Source organism: Kogia breviceps, chromosome 18 (genome assembly GCF_026419965.1).
Source record: "Kogia breviceps isolate mKogBre1 chromosome 18, mKogBre1 haplotype 1, whole genome shotgun sequence".
In the NCBI taxonomy this organism is placed as follows: domain Eukaryota; kingdom Metazoa; phylum Chordata; class Mammalia; order Artiodactyla; family Physeteridae; genus Kogia; species Kogia breviceps.
In genome coordinates, this window is record NC_081327.1 from 31,753,913 (window position 1) to 31,769,719 (window position 15,807).

Genomic DNA, 15,807 nt, shown 5'->3' on the forward strand with positions numbered 1-15,807 from the left:
GCATCCCAGGGCCTTCCCTTTGATATTCTGGGTCACCCCTCCTACACCAGGAGCCTCATGATCGCTGCGCATGGTATCTCTCCTCCCGTCATCCAGGTGAGTGGACCAGGTGAGTGGGTACCTCAGCCTTCAAGACCCTATCTTCCCTTGTAGATACTGGCTGAACTATGAGATCCATCTGGTGGAGAAGAGTCTGACAGAGACAGTGAATATGAGTTTTTTGACGACTCTTGTCAAGAACATCAGCACCAACATCTCAGAAGACCTGCACTTCTCTCTGACCCCCTCTCAGGTGAGGGCTTCTCCCCATCCCCACTGGCCAGTCCTGGTCCTACTTTCCTCAGGCATATTTTTCTGAGAGAGTCATGGTCTGTGCTTGGTGTTCATCAACAGTTATCCTTCCCATGTCCCGTTTGGTAGTTCTCTGCCACCTGGCTAATGGGTGCTGGTGAGTTAATTGGTTGAGTGGATCCTGGTAATATATTACCCAGGGTGCTAGGATGAGACCTTCAGAAGATCACCGAATTGAGAGTCAGGGTTCTAGCCCTGGACTTCCCACCACCTGATTAGGTGTCCTCCAGGAAATCCCCTCCCCTCTCGGGGCTCCTGAGTCCTCATCTGTAAAATGAGCTCAAAGGCTCCTCCAAAGGCTGAGCGTCCCATGAACTCTTCCACCAGGGGACACATTAGAAACCAGGTAAAGGCACTTGTAGAGGTGCTGCAGAGGGTTAACGGGCAGACTCTGGGTTTACATAGGTCTGGATTCAAATCCCAGTTCCGCCCCTTACCAGCTATTGTGATCTTGGGCAAATTATCTAACTTCTCTGAGCCTCAGTTTCCCCATCTGTAAAATGGGGATGGTATTGCCCACTTTCAAGGTTGTCAGAGGGAACAAATGAGATAACTCACAGGGAATGCTTGGTGCAGCGAGGGCACAGCCTCCCTTAAGGCATAAAGTTGAGGGTGGAAATTTGGGCAGCAGGGAAGTGGTCTATCGTGGAGGGATTTTAGGTCTGCCTGGAGAAGGGAAGACGGAAGATGGATGGGGCCTTTCTCCACCCTTTACCACGTCACCCCAGCAGCTGAGCCCTCCGCGTGGGGTAGGCACTGGCCTGTGAGATCAACCACGTGTCCTTTTTTTTTTTTTTTTTTTTTTTTGTGGTACGCGGGCCTCTCACTGTTGTGGTCTCTCCCGTTGCGGAGCACAGGCTCCAGACGCACAGGCTCAGCGGCCATGGCTCACGGGCCCAGCCGCTCCGCGGCATGTGGGATCTTCCCGGACCGGGGCACGAACCCGTGTCCCCTGCATTGGCAGGCGGATTCTCAACCACTGCGCCACCAGGGAAGCCCCAAAAGAACACTTTTTTTTTTTTTTTTTTTTTTTTTTTTTTTTTTTTTTGCGGTATGCGGGCCTCTCACTGTTGTGGCCTCTCCCGTTGTGGAGCACAGGCTCCGGACGCGCAGGCCCAGCGGCCATGGCTCACGGGCTCAGTTGCTCCGCGGCATGTGGGATCTTCCCGGACCAGGGCACGAACCCGTGTCTCCTGCATCGGCAGGCGGATTCTCAACCACTGCGCCACCAGGGAAGCCCGTTTTGACAAGGTTCTAGATTGGCAAGCAGAAAGTTGAGGCTCTCGGCTACAACACTTAGCGCCCCCTGTTCCGATGCCCATGGGATGCTTTTGAGGCAGGACCAGGTGGGACCAGGCTGCAGTCCCAGGGGGAACAGAGGTCAGAGAATGATCAAAACATGCTTGGCAACTACCAGTAAAATTTATTTTAATATTTTGACCATTCTTAGCTTTTACAAAATGTGTTGTTGTTGCGTGGGGGTGGGTATCACATTCAGTGTGAATTCTTGTGTCCCCCCTCTAGGCCCTTGCTGTCTCCCTTCCCGATGGCCTTACGCTTTCCATTTATCCCCGAGTGGGAAAATAGACACTGTCACCATAGCCGTATGTCAGCACAGTGGGGGTCGGGACCCTGGTCAAAAGCACCACAACTGAACCTCCCTCACACTTGCAAACTGACCTGTCCAGGTGTCGCCCCTTCACGGCCCACTTTCAGCCTGATGGGTGGCCACGCGGGCATCTTACTGGCTCCATTCTGCATATTGGGAAAACCGAGGCTCCACAAGGGCTGTGATTTGGCCAGGGGCTCACAGCCTGGACAGAGCAGAGCTTGGACCGTGCCCGCAGGTGTCCTGCCTCTCAGAGCTGTCCTCGGTCCTCAATGCTGCCCCACCACCCAGCATGCCTGTTTCTCCTTCTTTCTGGGGGTGGAGCGGGTAGGGGCAGGACCTGTGTTGGGGGCTGGGCTCCTCAGGGAAAGACAGAGCGGCTGGGTCTGTGGTTGCAGGTTCCGAAGCAGGTGACAGAGGACAGGCACCAGCACCCTGACAGAGTCCGGCTGCCCAGGAGCCTTTTTGAATCCTTGCAAGGCAGCAGGCCAGTGGTTCGGTTGGCCATAACCATCCTGGATATTGGTTCGGGGAATGTCTTCAAGGTGAGGAGAGGCTCAGGGTGGCTGAGGTTCAATGCTTGGTTAACCAGGACATGCTTGCCCTGTCTGGAGTCTTTGCTGAGGGGCCCGATGGGGATGGAGGAGGTGAGGAACCTCTGGAGTGTTCCTAAAGCAGCCGAGGCCACCCCAGACCCCTGTCTCTAGGGTCTGTGGGCCGCAGACTCACGCTGGTTATTCACACTCCGCTGTTTGGACTGCCCACACCTGTGCCCTTGGACCCCTGTATGTGTTTCCCAAGTGTGTTCATGTCCCCTCTGTGTCCTTGTGCGTGCACAAACATGTATCTCCTTCCTTATTCCTGGTGTGCACGTAATCCTGTGTGCTGGCGTGACCATGTTTACATGAGCAAGTGTACCCAGGCCCTTGCAAATTTGTACCAGGTATGTCCCCAGAGGTCTGTCTCCACTCCCACGGGGACACGTGTATCCCTGAGTGCTGGGGTGGTGGGCAGGTGCTCCCCTCCTGAAGGCACCACCGCCCTCCGTTTCCCGGCTGGTCTTCCTTCTAACCCTGCACTCCAGTTAAGAGGGTAGAGGAGGCCTGGAGACCAGCAACAGAGAGCCATCAGGTGCATGGCTTTGCGGCCGTCTGGCCTGGAGTGTAGGGCCCGCCCTGGCCCAGCTGGAGCAGACTACGGAGAGTAGCAGAAAGAAGGTCGTCCATGACTCCCTGCCCCCTGGTCCCCCGGCCCCAGACTCTGCCCTCCAGGCAAGGGCCACAAGCCCTAGAGGCTCCCAGGAGCCCTCACCAGGGTTGGGTTGGGGTAGCCCCTTGTGCAGCCTGGCCTCACCCATGTCCCTCCGCAGGGCCCCCGGCTCAGCCTAGAGGATGGCAGCAGCGTGTTGAACGATCACGTGGTGGGCCTGAGTTTGGGTCATATAAATGTCACTGGCCTGGCTGAGCCTTTGGAGATCACCTTCTCCCACAAGCACCAGCCTCCTGTGAGTCCCCCAGCCTGGCCTGGCAGCCCCTGAGGGGCAGGCATGTGGGTGGGCACCCCTGGGCATATGGGCAGACACACACGGACTCTGCACATGCCACGCTCCCACATCCACCCGGGAGAAGCCATTAGGACCAGATACACAATTGTGCCCATGGACACGTGCCCACCCGATGCATGCACGTATCCACATGCCTCCCAGACACCCTCCGCTCCTGTGCTCACAGAGATGCCCAGGGGACCTGGCAAACACACGTGCACGCGCACGGCTGCCCACGCACACGCTCCCCTAAAGGCACGAGCCTGCGGACATGCGCCCCTGCCAGCCACAGCCCCACGCCTCTCCACACCCCCGACACGCTGACCCAGAATACATCAAACGCTTCGCCTTCCTGTGTGACCACAGGCTGAGACTTGCTGCTACCTAATGCGTGCATGTGCTGAGACCCAGAGCACGCTGTCTTCTCCCCCTCCCCCTCCTACCCTCCTCTCCCCTCTCCCAACTTCCCCTGCCTCGCCCCTGACTCCCAATCTCTGTTTTCAGAACATGACCCTCAGCTGTGTATTCTGGGACGTGACTAAAGGTAGGGCCCGGAGGATCTTTCCTGGGTAAATGGGCGGAGGGTAAGGGCTCCTTAGGGCACAGGACTCCAACCGCAGGGCCCCTCCCCTCTTTCTTTCCTCTCTGGACCCCTCTCTTCCCTTTCCCTGCCTTCCCCTCCCCTCTGCTTCCCTATATTCCCGTCCCCTCTCCTAGGCTCCCTGTCCTCCTCCCCAGGGTCATCAGGAGACTGGTCTTCCAAGGGCTGCTCCACAGACTTCGGAGTCAATAGGACTATCTGCCGCTGTGACCACCTGACCTTCTTCGCCCTGCTGCTGGTAATGGCGCACCACCCCGCCCCCCGCCATCCTAGCAATTCTGGAAGTGCCAAGGCTCCCGGCCCAGGGAGGAGGCTGCCTGGCAGGGGCCAGGCCTTTGGGGTGTGTGGACCTGGTCTCCAACTGATAGGATTCTTACTTGGGGGGATCACCCACAGAGGCCGATCTTGGACCAAGCCACCGTAACGGCCCTTACACGCATTTCCCAGGCTGGCTGTGGAACCTCCATGATCTTCCTGGCCTTCACCATTGTCCTCTACGCTGTCCTGAGGTGGGTCACCCCGTCCCCACCCCACATCTCCCTCCTGCCCTCAAGGGCGGCAGCAGGGCAGGGTAGAAACCAGCAGGGTAGTGTTAGTTGCGCAGCCCTATACTGATATTTTCTCCGTTTCCTCATCTATAAAATGGGATTGGAGGTTGAAATGTGTCTGGCTATTTCAGTTACAAGTGGCAGAAACTCAACTCAAATGGGCTTAAACATAATAGGTAAAGTGTGGTTCACAGAATTGAAAAGCCCAAGGTGTGCTCACTTCAGGTGATGTTGGATCCAGGGGCTCAAAAGATGTCCCTAGGAATTGGTGTCCCTCTGATTCTCAAAACGTTGCTTTCTCCTTTGTCAGTCATGTCAGGCAACTTCTCCATACTCAGGGGCCTTGGGGAGCCCCAGGCTTGCACCATAGCTTCTTAGCTGCCTGGACAGCTAATATTCTAAACTAAGGCCCAGAACTGAAGTTTCTTAAAAATCTTTATTGGACTTCTCTGATGGCACAGTGGTTAGGAATCCGCCTGCCAACGCAGGGGACATGGGTTCGAGCCCTGGTCCGGGAGGATCCCATATGCCGCGGAGCAACTAAGCCCGTGCGCTACAACTACTGAGCCTGCACTCTAGAGCCCAAGAGCCACAAGTACTGAGCCCACATGCCACAACTACTGAAGCCCGCGCACCTAGAGCCCATGCTCTGTAACAAGAGAAGCCACCGCAGTGAGAAGCCTGCTCACCACAACGAAGAGTAGCCCCTGCTCTCTGCAACTAGAGAAAGCCCATGCGCAGCGACAAAGACCCAATGCAGCCAAAAATAAAAATACATAAATAAATAAATTTTAAAAATTTTATTTTGAAATAGTTATAGACTAACAGGAACTTACAAAAATAGTACCTAGAGTCCCATGGTTCCCTCATGCAGCTTTCCTCAGTGATGACATTTTCTATAACTGTAGTACAGTATAAAACCAGGAAATTGACATTGGTACAGCACTGCTAACAAGACTCCCGAGCTCCTTCAGTTTTCACCATTTTCCACAGGCACTCAATTGTGTGTGTGTGCGCATTTTCACACACGCACACAGGACTGGCTATATCATTTGTAGGACCCAGTCCGAAATGAAAATACGTAGCCCCTTGCTCAAAAATTATTAAGAATTTCAAGATGGTGACAGCAGAGCTTTTTTTTTTTTTTTTTTTTTTTGCGGTATGCGGGCCTCTCACTGTTGTGGCCTCTCCCGTTGCGGAGCACAGGCTCCGGACGCACAGGCTCAGCGGCCATGGCTCACGGGCTTAGTTGCTCCGCGGCATGTGGGATCCTCCCGGACCAGGGCACGAACCTGTGTCTCCTGCATCGGCAGGCGGATTCTCAACCACTGCGCCACCAGGGAAGCCCGACAGCAGAGCTTTAAAACAAGCATAGGGCCCTTCTGAGTGCAGGGCACTGCAGAGGTCATACACCAAGGAAGCTGACCCTGTGCATGTCCTCTGTGTGTGTGTGTGTGTGTGTGTGTGTGTGTATGTCTATGCAGTTTTATCCCATGTATAGCAGAGTTGAGTTACACTGGTCTAACTTAGACCATGTGCCCATGACTGAACACGCCACTGTGGTGAAAGGATGAAATACACTGATTGGTCGGGCCACCCAAGTGCCTGCTCTTGGGTTTGAGAGTGCATGGCTGAGAGTGGGGAAGGGTGCTCCCAAGGGAAACCTGGGGCTGTTTCTGGAAGAAGGAGGGGCAGAAACATCAGAGGCTACTGCAGTCTGTGCCCAGGCTCCGGCCATGGCTGAGGGACCCCCAGGAACTGCCAGCCTAAAGGAGCCTTTGGGAGCAGCCCCACGGCTGGCCTCCCGACCCATGACGGGCCTGGAGCAGCCCTTGGTCTCCTGACTCCCAGTCTGGGGCCCTCCCACTGCCTTCCTGCACATGCTGGCGCTGTTTGGCCCTGGGCTGAGGCCCCCACCAGCCCCACCCACTCCATCTCGGACCGAACTGTGAGCGTAAGTGGAGCCACCCCTGCCCCCATCCCCCAAGCCCTGGCCTAATAAGCTGAGCGTGACTTGCCAGCTGGCTGCACTGCTGGACCCTGTGAGATGGGCTTGGAGCACCAGGAGGAGCTGTCAACATCTCCCAAGGGTGGGGCCTGGCGTCTCAGGTGAGGTGGACATTATCCCTCATGCCCACTCCAGGCAGCCCTGAGCTCCCATCCCTCCAGTGAGAGTCCTTTGGGAGCTGATTTGCTAGGAATTCACAGTGGGAACTCCACGGAGGGGGAAGTGAGCCCTGGGAAGAAGCCCTGGACTGGGAGTCTGGAGCCCCTTCCCTGCGCTGCGACTCTGAGTCCCTGTTCCTCTCTGAGCCTCACCCTCCCTACTAAGTTCTAGGCTCCATGCATCCATGCCCTGTCTGTCCACTCAGTCAACCAATGCAGGGCTTCCTCCTGCTTATTGTGTTAGGCCGCAGGTCAAAGCCGGGGGAGAGACGGAAATAAGGGGTGGGTGGAGAGTTACACTGCGCTCAATGCTGGGAAACTTCTAAATAAGCCTGGGATAAGTGACATTCAGAGACCACCTTCCCAGAAAGAAACACGCAAGGGGGATTTTGAAAGTGAAGCAGGGAAAGGCATTGAGAGCAGAGAGAAGAGTGTGGGCAAAGTCCGGGAGGGAGGCGTAGAGAAGCAGAATGCATTTAGGGAATTGCAAATTAGGTAGTTTGACTCAAGCATGGAGTCAAGGGATGAAGCCAACAGGATCCAGAATCCATAGGGCCCTACAGGTCATGAGAGGGCTCATGGACTTGAACTGGAATGTTCTCACACGCTGGTTGCTGGCAGGGGTGGAACAGAGGTGATTGGATGGAGAGGCCTGGGTGCCCCCTTGCAGCCTCTCACCGGCCCTTCTTGTCCCAGGTTTTCCCGGCAGAGGTTCAAGTCCGAAGACATCCCCAAGATCCACGTGGCCTTGAGCGTAAGCTTATTTCTCCTGAATCTGGCCTTCTTCATCAATGTGGGGCATGGCCTGAAGGGGTCCGATGCTGCCTGTTGGGCCCGGGGGGCTGTCTTCCACTACTTCCTGCTCTGTGCCTTCACCTGGATGGGCCTGGAAGCCTTCCACCTCTACCTGCTGGTCATCAAGGTCTTTAACACCTACTTTGGGCACTACTTCCTGAAGCTGAGCCTCGTGGGCTGGGGTAGGTGCCGCCTGGCCAGGCAGAAGGGATGGCTGACTCTGGAAGAGGCAGGAAGGGGACCAGCCTGGGGTGGGGGAGGGGCAGCTCCCTCTCTGATTGGCTCAGAGCTCGAGGGATGGACAGCTGGAGGGAGATCTGGAGGAGGACATGCCAAGGGAGCCCCAGCAATGCCATACCTCCTCCTCCCCTCGCCCCCAGGCCTGCCTGCCCTCATAGTCATCGGCACTGGGAGTGCCAACAGCTACGGCCCCTATGCCATCCGCGACAAGAAGAACACCACCACCCTGGAGCTGTGAGTGCTGGCTGTGGAAGCTGGGGGGGCCTCAGGGTCCTGGGGGCCAGAAGGGGGTGGAGGTGGGGAGAGGAGGGAATCCTGGGAAGAGGAACGAGTAAGTCAAGGCAAAGGATCCTCAGATCCAGCTAGCTCACGGCATTCAGGGGTAAACTGAGGCCCGGAGAGAGGAAGTACAATGGGTGGGGGTGAGAAGGAGAGAGAACCGGACCAGGAGGCAGGATGCCTTGCTCTAGCCTGGGTCACCACAGCCTATATAGTGCCATTGGGCAAATTTTTAAAGGTATCCCCCCCCCCATTCCTCTGACCTGCCATGCCAGGTGCTCAGCCTGGGAGTGGAGGGTGAGTTGGATTTCAGCCCCCACCTGCCCCCCAGCCAGGTGCCCTTGGGCAGGACACAACCTGCCCAATATTTGCAGCAGCCCTGATTCTATCCAGACTCTGTCTCTGAGTAGCTGTGTGACCTTGGGCAAGCCTGTCCCCTTCCAGAGCCTCAGTCTCCTCATCTGTACAATGGGAGATTGATCCACATGCTCTTTTGGGCTTTCACTCCTGCAGTCCAGGGAACAGGGCAGCTGAGCTGAGCCTCTCCCAGGGTACCTGCCTGAGGACTATGGTTCTGTGCTAAGAAGAGCTGGTGGGGCCTTGGTCCTGTCCCCAGGGCCTCAAATGCAGGGCCCCAGGGCCCAGGCAGGGAACATAAGTACATGCAGTGGCCTGGGTGGGCACAGCGACAGTCCGGCAATCACATGCCAGTCTAATGGGCAGCTGACTACTGTCCCTCAGGAGGGCATCCACAGAGCTGCCAGCTGTTTGGTTTTATAAGAGAAGCAGAAATCTGGATGTTTAAGGAATTCCCCGGTGGTCCAGTGGTTAGGGCTTGGCGCTTTCACTGCCAGAGCCTGGGTTCAATCCCTGTTCAGGGAATTAAGATCCCATACGCTGTGTGGTGTGGCCAAAAAAAAAAAAAAAATTGGATGTTTATGCCTAATGTTTCACTTTTAAAAAGTGGTCATTAATTCAATTTTTTTTTCTTACAACATAATGTGGGGTGAACGAAACATGTCTTTGGGACAGAACTGGCCTTTTACACTCACTGGTCTAAAGAGACAGCAGCCTGGAGCCTTGTGACGGCCCCTCCCCTGGGAGAGTGGGGAATGGATGGGTGGAGATGGGAGAAGGCATCATTTTGGTCAGAGAAGATCAGGCAGGGAGACAGCCCAGGGCTTGCTCTCAGGAGACTTCCTCTGGTCCTAACGGCCATCCGCCTCCTCCAGGTGCTGGTTCCGTGAGAAAACTGCCATCTCTGCGCTCTACGTCACTGTCCACGGCTATTTCCTCATCACCTTCCTCTTCAGCGCCGTGGTCCTGGGCCTGGTGGCCTGGAAGATCTTCACTGTGTCGAGTGCCACAGCGGGCAAGGAGAAGGGGCAGCACTGGAAGGGGGTCCTCACCCTGCTGGGCCTCTCAAGCCTGGTGGGTGTGACCTGGGGGCTGGCCATCCTCACACCCCTAGGCCTGTCCACCGTCTATGTCTTTGCAGTGTTCACTTCTCTGCAAGGTGAGGCTCCTGGGCCAGGGAGGTGACGAGCTGTCTCGCCTGCACCAGGGGGTGTTGGAGGGCTTTGCGGGGAGGGGGTAGATGGCAAGAAACAGGATTCTACTCAGGCTCGCTCAAATCAAGGGTATTGATTTTAAATATCCAAGGCTCTCCCAAGGACCCCAGGGCAGGAAGGCTGGCTGACCTCATGGGAGCTGGTAGCAGGGTCAGGAAAAGCCACCAAAACCAAAGCAGATACTTTCCCCATCTTTTTCTCTGGAGTCACACGTAGTCTCTCACCTTCTCTCTGTGGAAACTTTTTCATTCTTCTCTCCACTGGCCCATTCCTACCCATGGCCCCCGACTGGCTCCCTCATCCCTATGTGACCTTCCAAGTCTAGTGACCATGGTCTGCTTCAGTCTCTTCCATGTTCTTAGGAGAGTCAAGGATCTGACTGGGCCATCTTGGGTCAGGTGTCCATCTCTGGTCCAATCATCTGTGAGCAGGAGGGCGAGATCATGTGATGTGAAGGCCACATGACACGAACAGAGCCTCTAAGGGGCTGTGAAGGCAGGAAGCAAATGGTTAGTGGAGGAAATGCTTGCTACGTCTGCTCCCTGCCCCTGCGGGGTTCTTTCTCTGATACCCAGCAAAGGGGCAGGTGCCCAGGGTGCATGTGGGACACGGTTTCCCTGCCCGCACCTGTCCTCTTTGTTCCTCATACCCCTGTTTCATACACGTAACTTAAACAAGCATCACAGCCTGACTGTGAGGGAAACAGCCAAGGGTGGAATGACGAGTGTGTGCTTTGACTCACAGCCTCATCCCATCCAGAGGAGTCACTAGGCACCGAGGGGTCCTAGATCCAGTAGGTGCAAGCCCACAAGAACAGAGCCGGTTCCCAGTGCCTCACAAGACTACATGGCACCATGGTTGGCAGCACCGGGGACAAGCAGACCGGGCTTCAAACTCCACCTCCACTCACCTCCCCAGCAAGTCACTCAGCTCCTCTGATCCAGTCACCTGTACAGCTGGGATAATTCCAGTACTTTTCTCCCCAGATTTCACTGAGATAATGTGTGTGTGTAATAATACAGGAGGCCTTCAATATGTGGGAACTATGTTAACAGCAACAGAAGTCATTATTATTAGGCCATCAGAGACTGTCCCCAGATGAAGAATTATGAGTCCACATCTGAAAATTCCCAGGGGTTACGGCTTGGAGAGGGATGCACCTTGACACCGTGGATTATGTCATTATTCTTTCTGAGGTTACCCATCGTAGTTAAGTCTGAACACTTCACCGCACTGAGATTTTTCAGCTGAGTGTAACTCAGTATTTCTCTCTTCTTCCCAAACAGAGCCCTCAGCCCACTTTAACTGCCCTTGAACTCTTCTCAATATTTTTTATTGTTGTGTAGGGTTTTAGTTCTAAATTTCTTTTAAAGAAACACAAAGATTTTTACTTCTCTATCGATTTCTGTACTTACTACAATTTTCATACCTCACATCTTCCCTTTTCTTCTTGCTGAAGCACATCCTGTAATAATCCTCTATAAGAGGGGCAGTGGTAGTTGTTTTGCATGTCTGAAAATTCCTTCATTTCGGTCTTTCTTTTATGAGATAGCTGTGTGTATAGATTTTATTTCAAGGACTCTGGTTTTCATTCTCAAGTTATCTATTTGGTTCTTTTTCAGGAGTTTTTTGTCTGATTTTTCTATGCATTCTTGAACTTTTACAGTGGAGCGATTTCTCCTCTGGGTGGCCGCCAGCCCAGGCCCCGCCCCAGGCTCACTGAGGCCCTCTCCTCCCTGACAGGTGTCTTCATCTTCTCCTGGTTTGTTGTTCTCTACTTCCCAAGCCAGAGCACCATGACCTCGTCTTCTGGCACTGCCCGGGCTGACCAGGTCCTCACCGTGTCTCATGAATAGCAGGCTGCTGTGTGGCCAGGCCGGGGCTGGCCTGCACTCTGGACTCAGCTCTGATTTGCTGTGTGACCTTGGTGGGAGGGAAGAGGTTCTCCCTGCTTCCTTCTGGGCCTCAGTGCCCTTCCCTGTACAATGGGACTGGGGAGCAAGGAGAGGGGAACCAGGTTGGACCATGTGGCCTCAAAGGCCTTATCCAGATACACCTATGGGTCTGAGAGTTCACAGATCCAGGATGACAGGAGTCTCAAGTCCCTGTAATCCTGAGACCCCTGCCGGCACGCCCACCCCCTGCCTTCAGAGGAAAGCGGCCTTCTTGTCTCAGGAAGGGCCTGAGCCCAAATAAGGAAGCGTGTCATTGGCCGGCCTCTTGAAGGAGCCCCCAGCCGCTCCCCTCCCTTCCTTCCCCTTGTCACAGCCCTCCCACAACTCCACCCTCTGGCCGGGCACCTGGGCGGCCCTCAGGGCCACCATCCCCTCAGGTACTGGGGCAGTTGTGGACTAGAGGTTTGTAGCCCAGTGTGGGGGGGTGCGGTTTGGTCCTCCCACCCAGGCTGCCCCTGGTCTCACCCACTCTCACCAGGGCCCATCCTCATGGAAGACCCCCTACCATTCAGGGGGCTACCAGCCCTCCAAGTGTTGGGGACACCGAATATCAAAGAATGCCACTTACTCAGTAGGTGGGATACCTCAAGCAAGCCCCCGTTCCCCACTCTGGCCTGCCCCGCGCCGGTGACCTGACTTCTGATCTGCTGTCTGGGGTGGGGGGGTGGATGGGAGGGCGGGGCGGGGTGGGGGTTGGAGAGCATATAGTCCCCAGGGGCTCTGCACATCTGAGGCCTGAGGAGCCAGGGTGGGGGGCGGGGGGTGTGGGCTGAGCAGAGAGAGGGTGGGCATTTCTTCTGAAGTCTGAGCTCCTATAGAGCAGGCGGGCACTTGGACAGCTTTGCTCGCTCACCACCCGTTCAGCCCAGCCCGAGCCTGGCACGTTTGGCAGGCCCTGAATAAATATTAGTTGGCCCGGGATGGAGGTGTTGAGTTTGGCACCAGCCTGACAGGGCCCTGAGCCAGGGGAGTGCCTCAGGCCAGACCCAGCTGGGTTTGTCACTTCCAGTGGCTGGGCTTGGTTTCGTAACCACTGGTTTCTTCAGTAGGAAGCAAAAAAGAGGTAGAGACAGTAGAGATACAGAGACAGAGAGATGGAGAGAGAGAGAAAGAATTAACAGATGAACTTCCACAAAGAAAGAAAACAAAAGGAGAGAGACGGACAGATGCAAGAGACACGCTGGCCCCCTGGCCTGGCCCAACCAGGAGGGCAGGGCACTGGTATCTGTCCCCCTCCCCATACAGCCACCGTGCACTTCAGCCCTAACTTACTACTGGGACAGCTCACCCTCCCTTCCCAAACCCCACCCTTCCCAGTGTGCTTTGCTTATGGTCAAGCACCTTCTACAGGTGAGAAGCCTGCCTCTTCCCCCCAGATGCCCTGGACTGGATTCCCCTTCTCCCTCCTCCCACCCAGCAAACAGATGAAAGAAAGGAGGCCCGGAACCCTTGGTTTATGCAAGTCACTGTGTTCCCCGGAAAGGAAATCTTAGAGTGTGGACATTGCAACAGTTGAACCACATTATCAGTTTTTGTGGGCAAATTTGGTGGGTTTTGGGGCTTATCTTCACAAACAGCCGTTTCTCACACTGAAGGTCTCAGCAACCTTACCCCAAAGTCTCAGGGTTACTAACCTGTCCTCAGAAAGAACAGTGCTCCAGTGTCTGACAGGCCTGGGTTCAAATCCTAGCTCTGCTGCTTAGGGCCTGTGTGACCCTGGGCCTGTCACCGCACCTCTCTGAACCTCAGTTTCACCCTATGTCAGATGGGGCTCATTGAGTCCTTGCCTTGTCCTGAGAGCATTAAGTGAGGTGACAAAAGTAAAGTGCCCAGCACTAAGTCAGCAGGAGTTAGTTTGCTCCCTGAGAACCCCCCTTGGCTTAAAACCTGGGTGTAAAGCAGATTGTGAGCTTCTGCAACCTGTTTGTAAACTGGGAGGGTGTGAAGTTTAAAGCTCCCTTCCAGATTCCTTGTACAGCTCTGCCAAGTGGACCAGCCCTGGGTGGGGAGGACGAAATGGAGGCCGACAGAGGCCCAGGGACCCACCCAAGACCACCTTGCAAGCTGAGCCAACACTAGAGCTGGGGTCTCCATGGGTTTAAGAATTATCACCTCATCCCTGACCCCCGAGTCTCAAGGGAAATCCTGGGTGGTGGCTTTTTCTTGCTTCTTCCTTGCTTTCTCATTAAGACGTGCTCAGTGGGATGTGCGACCAACAGAACAACAAGCGCCGGACGGGCTGCGTTTCCAGGTGCAGATGCGGAGGGCAGAGGGGGAGCGTAGCTAATAGTAGGGATGTCCTTTTCTCTGCCAGGCTCTCCACCCCAGGGCCAGGCAGGGGCAGAGGGGCTGGGGTCCCTCATTGCCTGAAGTCACTGCAAAAGCGGCTCCAAGTGCCAAGTGGAGCACGTGCTAAGGCCAGGGAGGGCTGTGGCAAAAATACACCCCAAGGTCCAGCGTGGATAGACAGGGTTCCCCTGTCACTGAAGCATCACAAGAGCAGCCTGGGAGGTGGATAGCACCATGGTTAAGAGCATGGACTCTGAGGTCAGCCTGCCTGGTCCAGATTCTTTGCCTTGGACCAATTCCCCACTTACTGAATCTGTAAAGCAGGCATGGCAGTAGCTGCCCGACAGGGCTGATGATTAAATGAGATACTGGCTAAGACGGCTGCCCACCTGGCCCAGCGTGAATGTGACTAAGCCAGAGCTTGGCCTTGGCTGACACTTTGTCAGGCTCTGGGTTGCAGTGGTCATCTGTGTGCTGCAGGAAGAGTGTCCCCTCACCGTGGTTCCCTGCCTGGTTCTCTCTGTTCTGCCTCAATTTCTTCATTCCTAGTATTTTTTCCATTACAATCTAACAAATAGACAGGAAATAAGACCTACTTGCTCTGTGCTTTCAGAGAGGTAACTTAATATCAAAAGATAAGAGTTCTTCACAAATTGATCTATGAATACAGTGTGATTCCAGTAAACATTCTAAATGATATTTTTAGACTTTGTAAATCTTATTCTAAAATTTATATTAAGGCATATAGTCCTCAAATAGCTAAGTCATCCTTAATGAAAGGGGACATAGAAAGAAGAACTGACCTGCAGATATAAAGATTTTACAAGGCCATAGTGGTAAATTCACCATGGAGTCTGTGCAGGGATAGGCATGAAGACCAGTGGAACAGAACAGAGGGCTCAGTGGCAGACTTGTGTACACCTGGGGGACTCAATATGTGACGAGAGTGACATCACAAAGAAGGGACGAATGGTCTGATGGTGGTATTGGAAAATTAGCTCATTGTATGGGGAAAAATAAAACAAAATCCCTACTTAACCCCTCATACAGAGATGGGCTCCAGGCAGAGTAAAGGTCTAAATGGGATGGCAAAATTATAAAGTTAACATAGGAAAATATTTTTGTGACTTAAGTGCAAGGAAGGATTTCTCAAACAAAACTTCATAAGCACAAAACATCAAACCAAAACCTGATAAATTTAATTACATCAAAATTAAGGTTTTCTGTTTAATGAAGGTCACCATGGGTGATGTTAGAAGACACGTGACAGAATGGGGGGAGGTATTTGCAGCATCTGAAACCAGGGATTCACATCTGGAAGTCCTGCAATCCAAACAAGATACTTCCCCAATAAAGAAAAATGGGCTGAGGTTTTAAAAGACAATTTCAGAGGAGGAAACGCCTAAAACTAACACATTAGCACATGAAGACACATTTAAAATCATTAGTAATCAGAGAGAGGCATGTTAAATGACAGCGAGATCTCATTGTACCTCTATGAAACTGGCAAACATCAGGAAGGGAGAGGATATCAGCTGCTGGTGGGGGCAGGGGTACCAGGCTCCCTCATGCATTGTGGGAGGTGGGGAGGGTGTAGGTTTCGCTGCCTGGAGAAAAGTGAGGTGCTGCTGCTGAGCCAACCATCCCGCTCCTGGTTATTTACCCCAAAGAAACATTTGCTGGTCTAGAAAGGACTCCACCAATGACATGTGTGGCATTATCTGTGGATAATGGGAGTTGGTGGCAAAACAGAGTGTCCACTGCTGGGAGAGTAGAGAGGTAATTATTGTGGGTCCATGGACACACAGCAACTTGGGTGCATCTTAAACACACAGTTCTTAGTGAAAATGTAAGAAACAG

The 15,807-nt window shown here is 54.0% G+C and overlaps 1 protein-coding gene across 13 annotated transcripts in view; it reads left to right on the forward strand.

Annotated features, from left to right (window-relative positions):
- ADGRG3 (adhesion G protein-coupled receptor G3) overlaps positions 1–15,807 on the forward strand; it is a 30,563-nt gene that overhangs the window by 13,080 nt on the left and 1,676 nt on the right. For 3 of the 13 annotated variants that reach the window (XM_067018533.1, XM_067018530.1, XM_067018522.1), the window contains 10 exons: positions 154–292; positions 2,359–2,505; positions 3,330–3,464; positions 4,008–4,047; positions 4,242–4,342; positions 4,501–4,613; positions 7,515–7,795; positions 7,994–8,087; positions 9,365–9,648; positions 11,447–12,579. In XM_067018533.1, coding sequence (XP_066874634.1) covers positions 212–292; positions 2,359–2,505; positions 3,330–3,464; positions 4,008–4,047; positions 4,242–4,342; positions 4,501–4,613; positions 7,515–7,795; positions 7,994–8,087; positions 9,365–9,648; positions 11,447–11,559 — 1,389 coding nt within the window. In that variant the 5' untranslated portion in view covers positions 154–211 and the 3' untranslated portion in view covers positions 11,560–12,579. The other 10 variants (XM_067018532.1, XM_067018524.1, XM_067018523.1 and 7 more) reach the window with 8 other exon arrangements.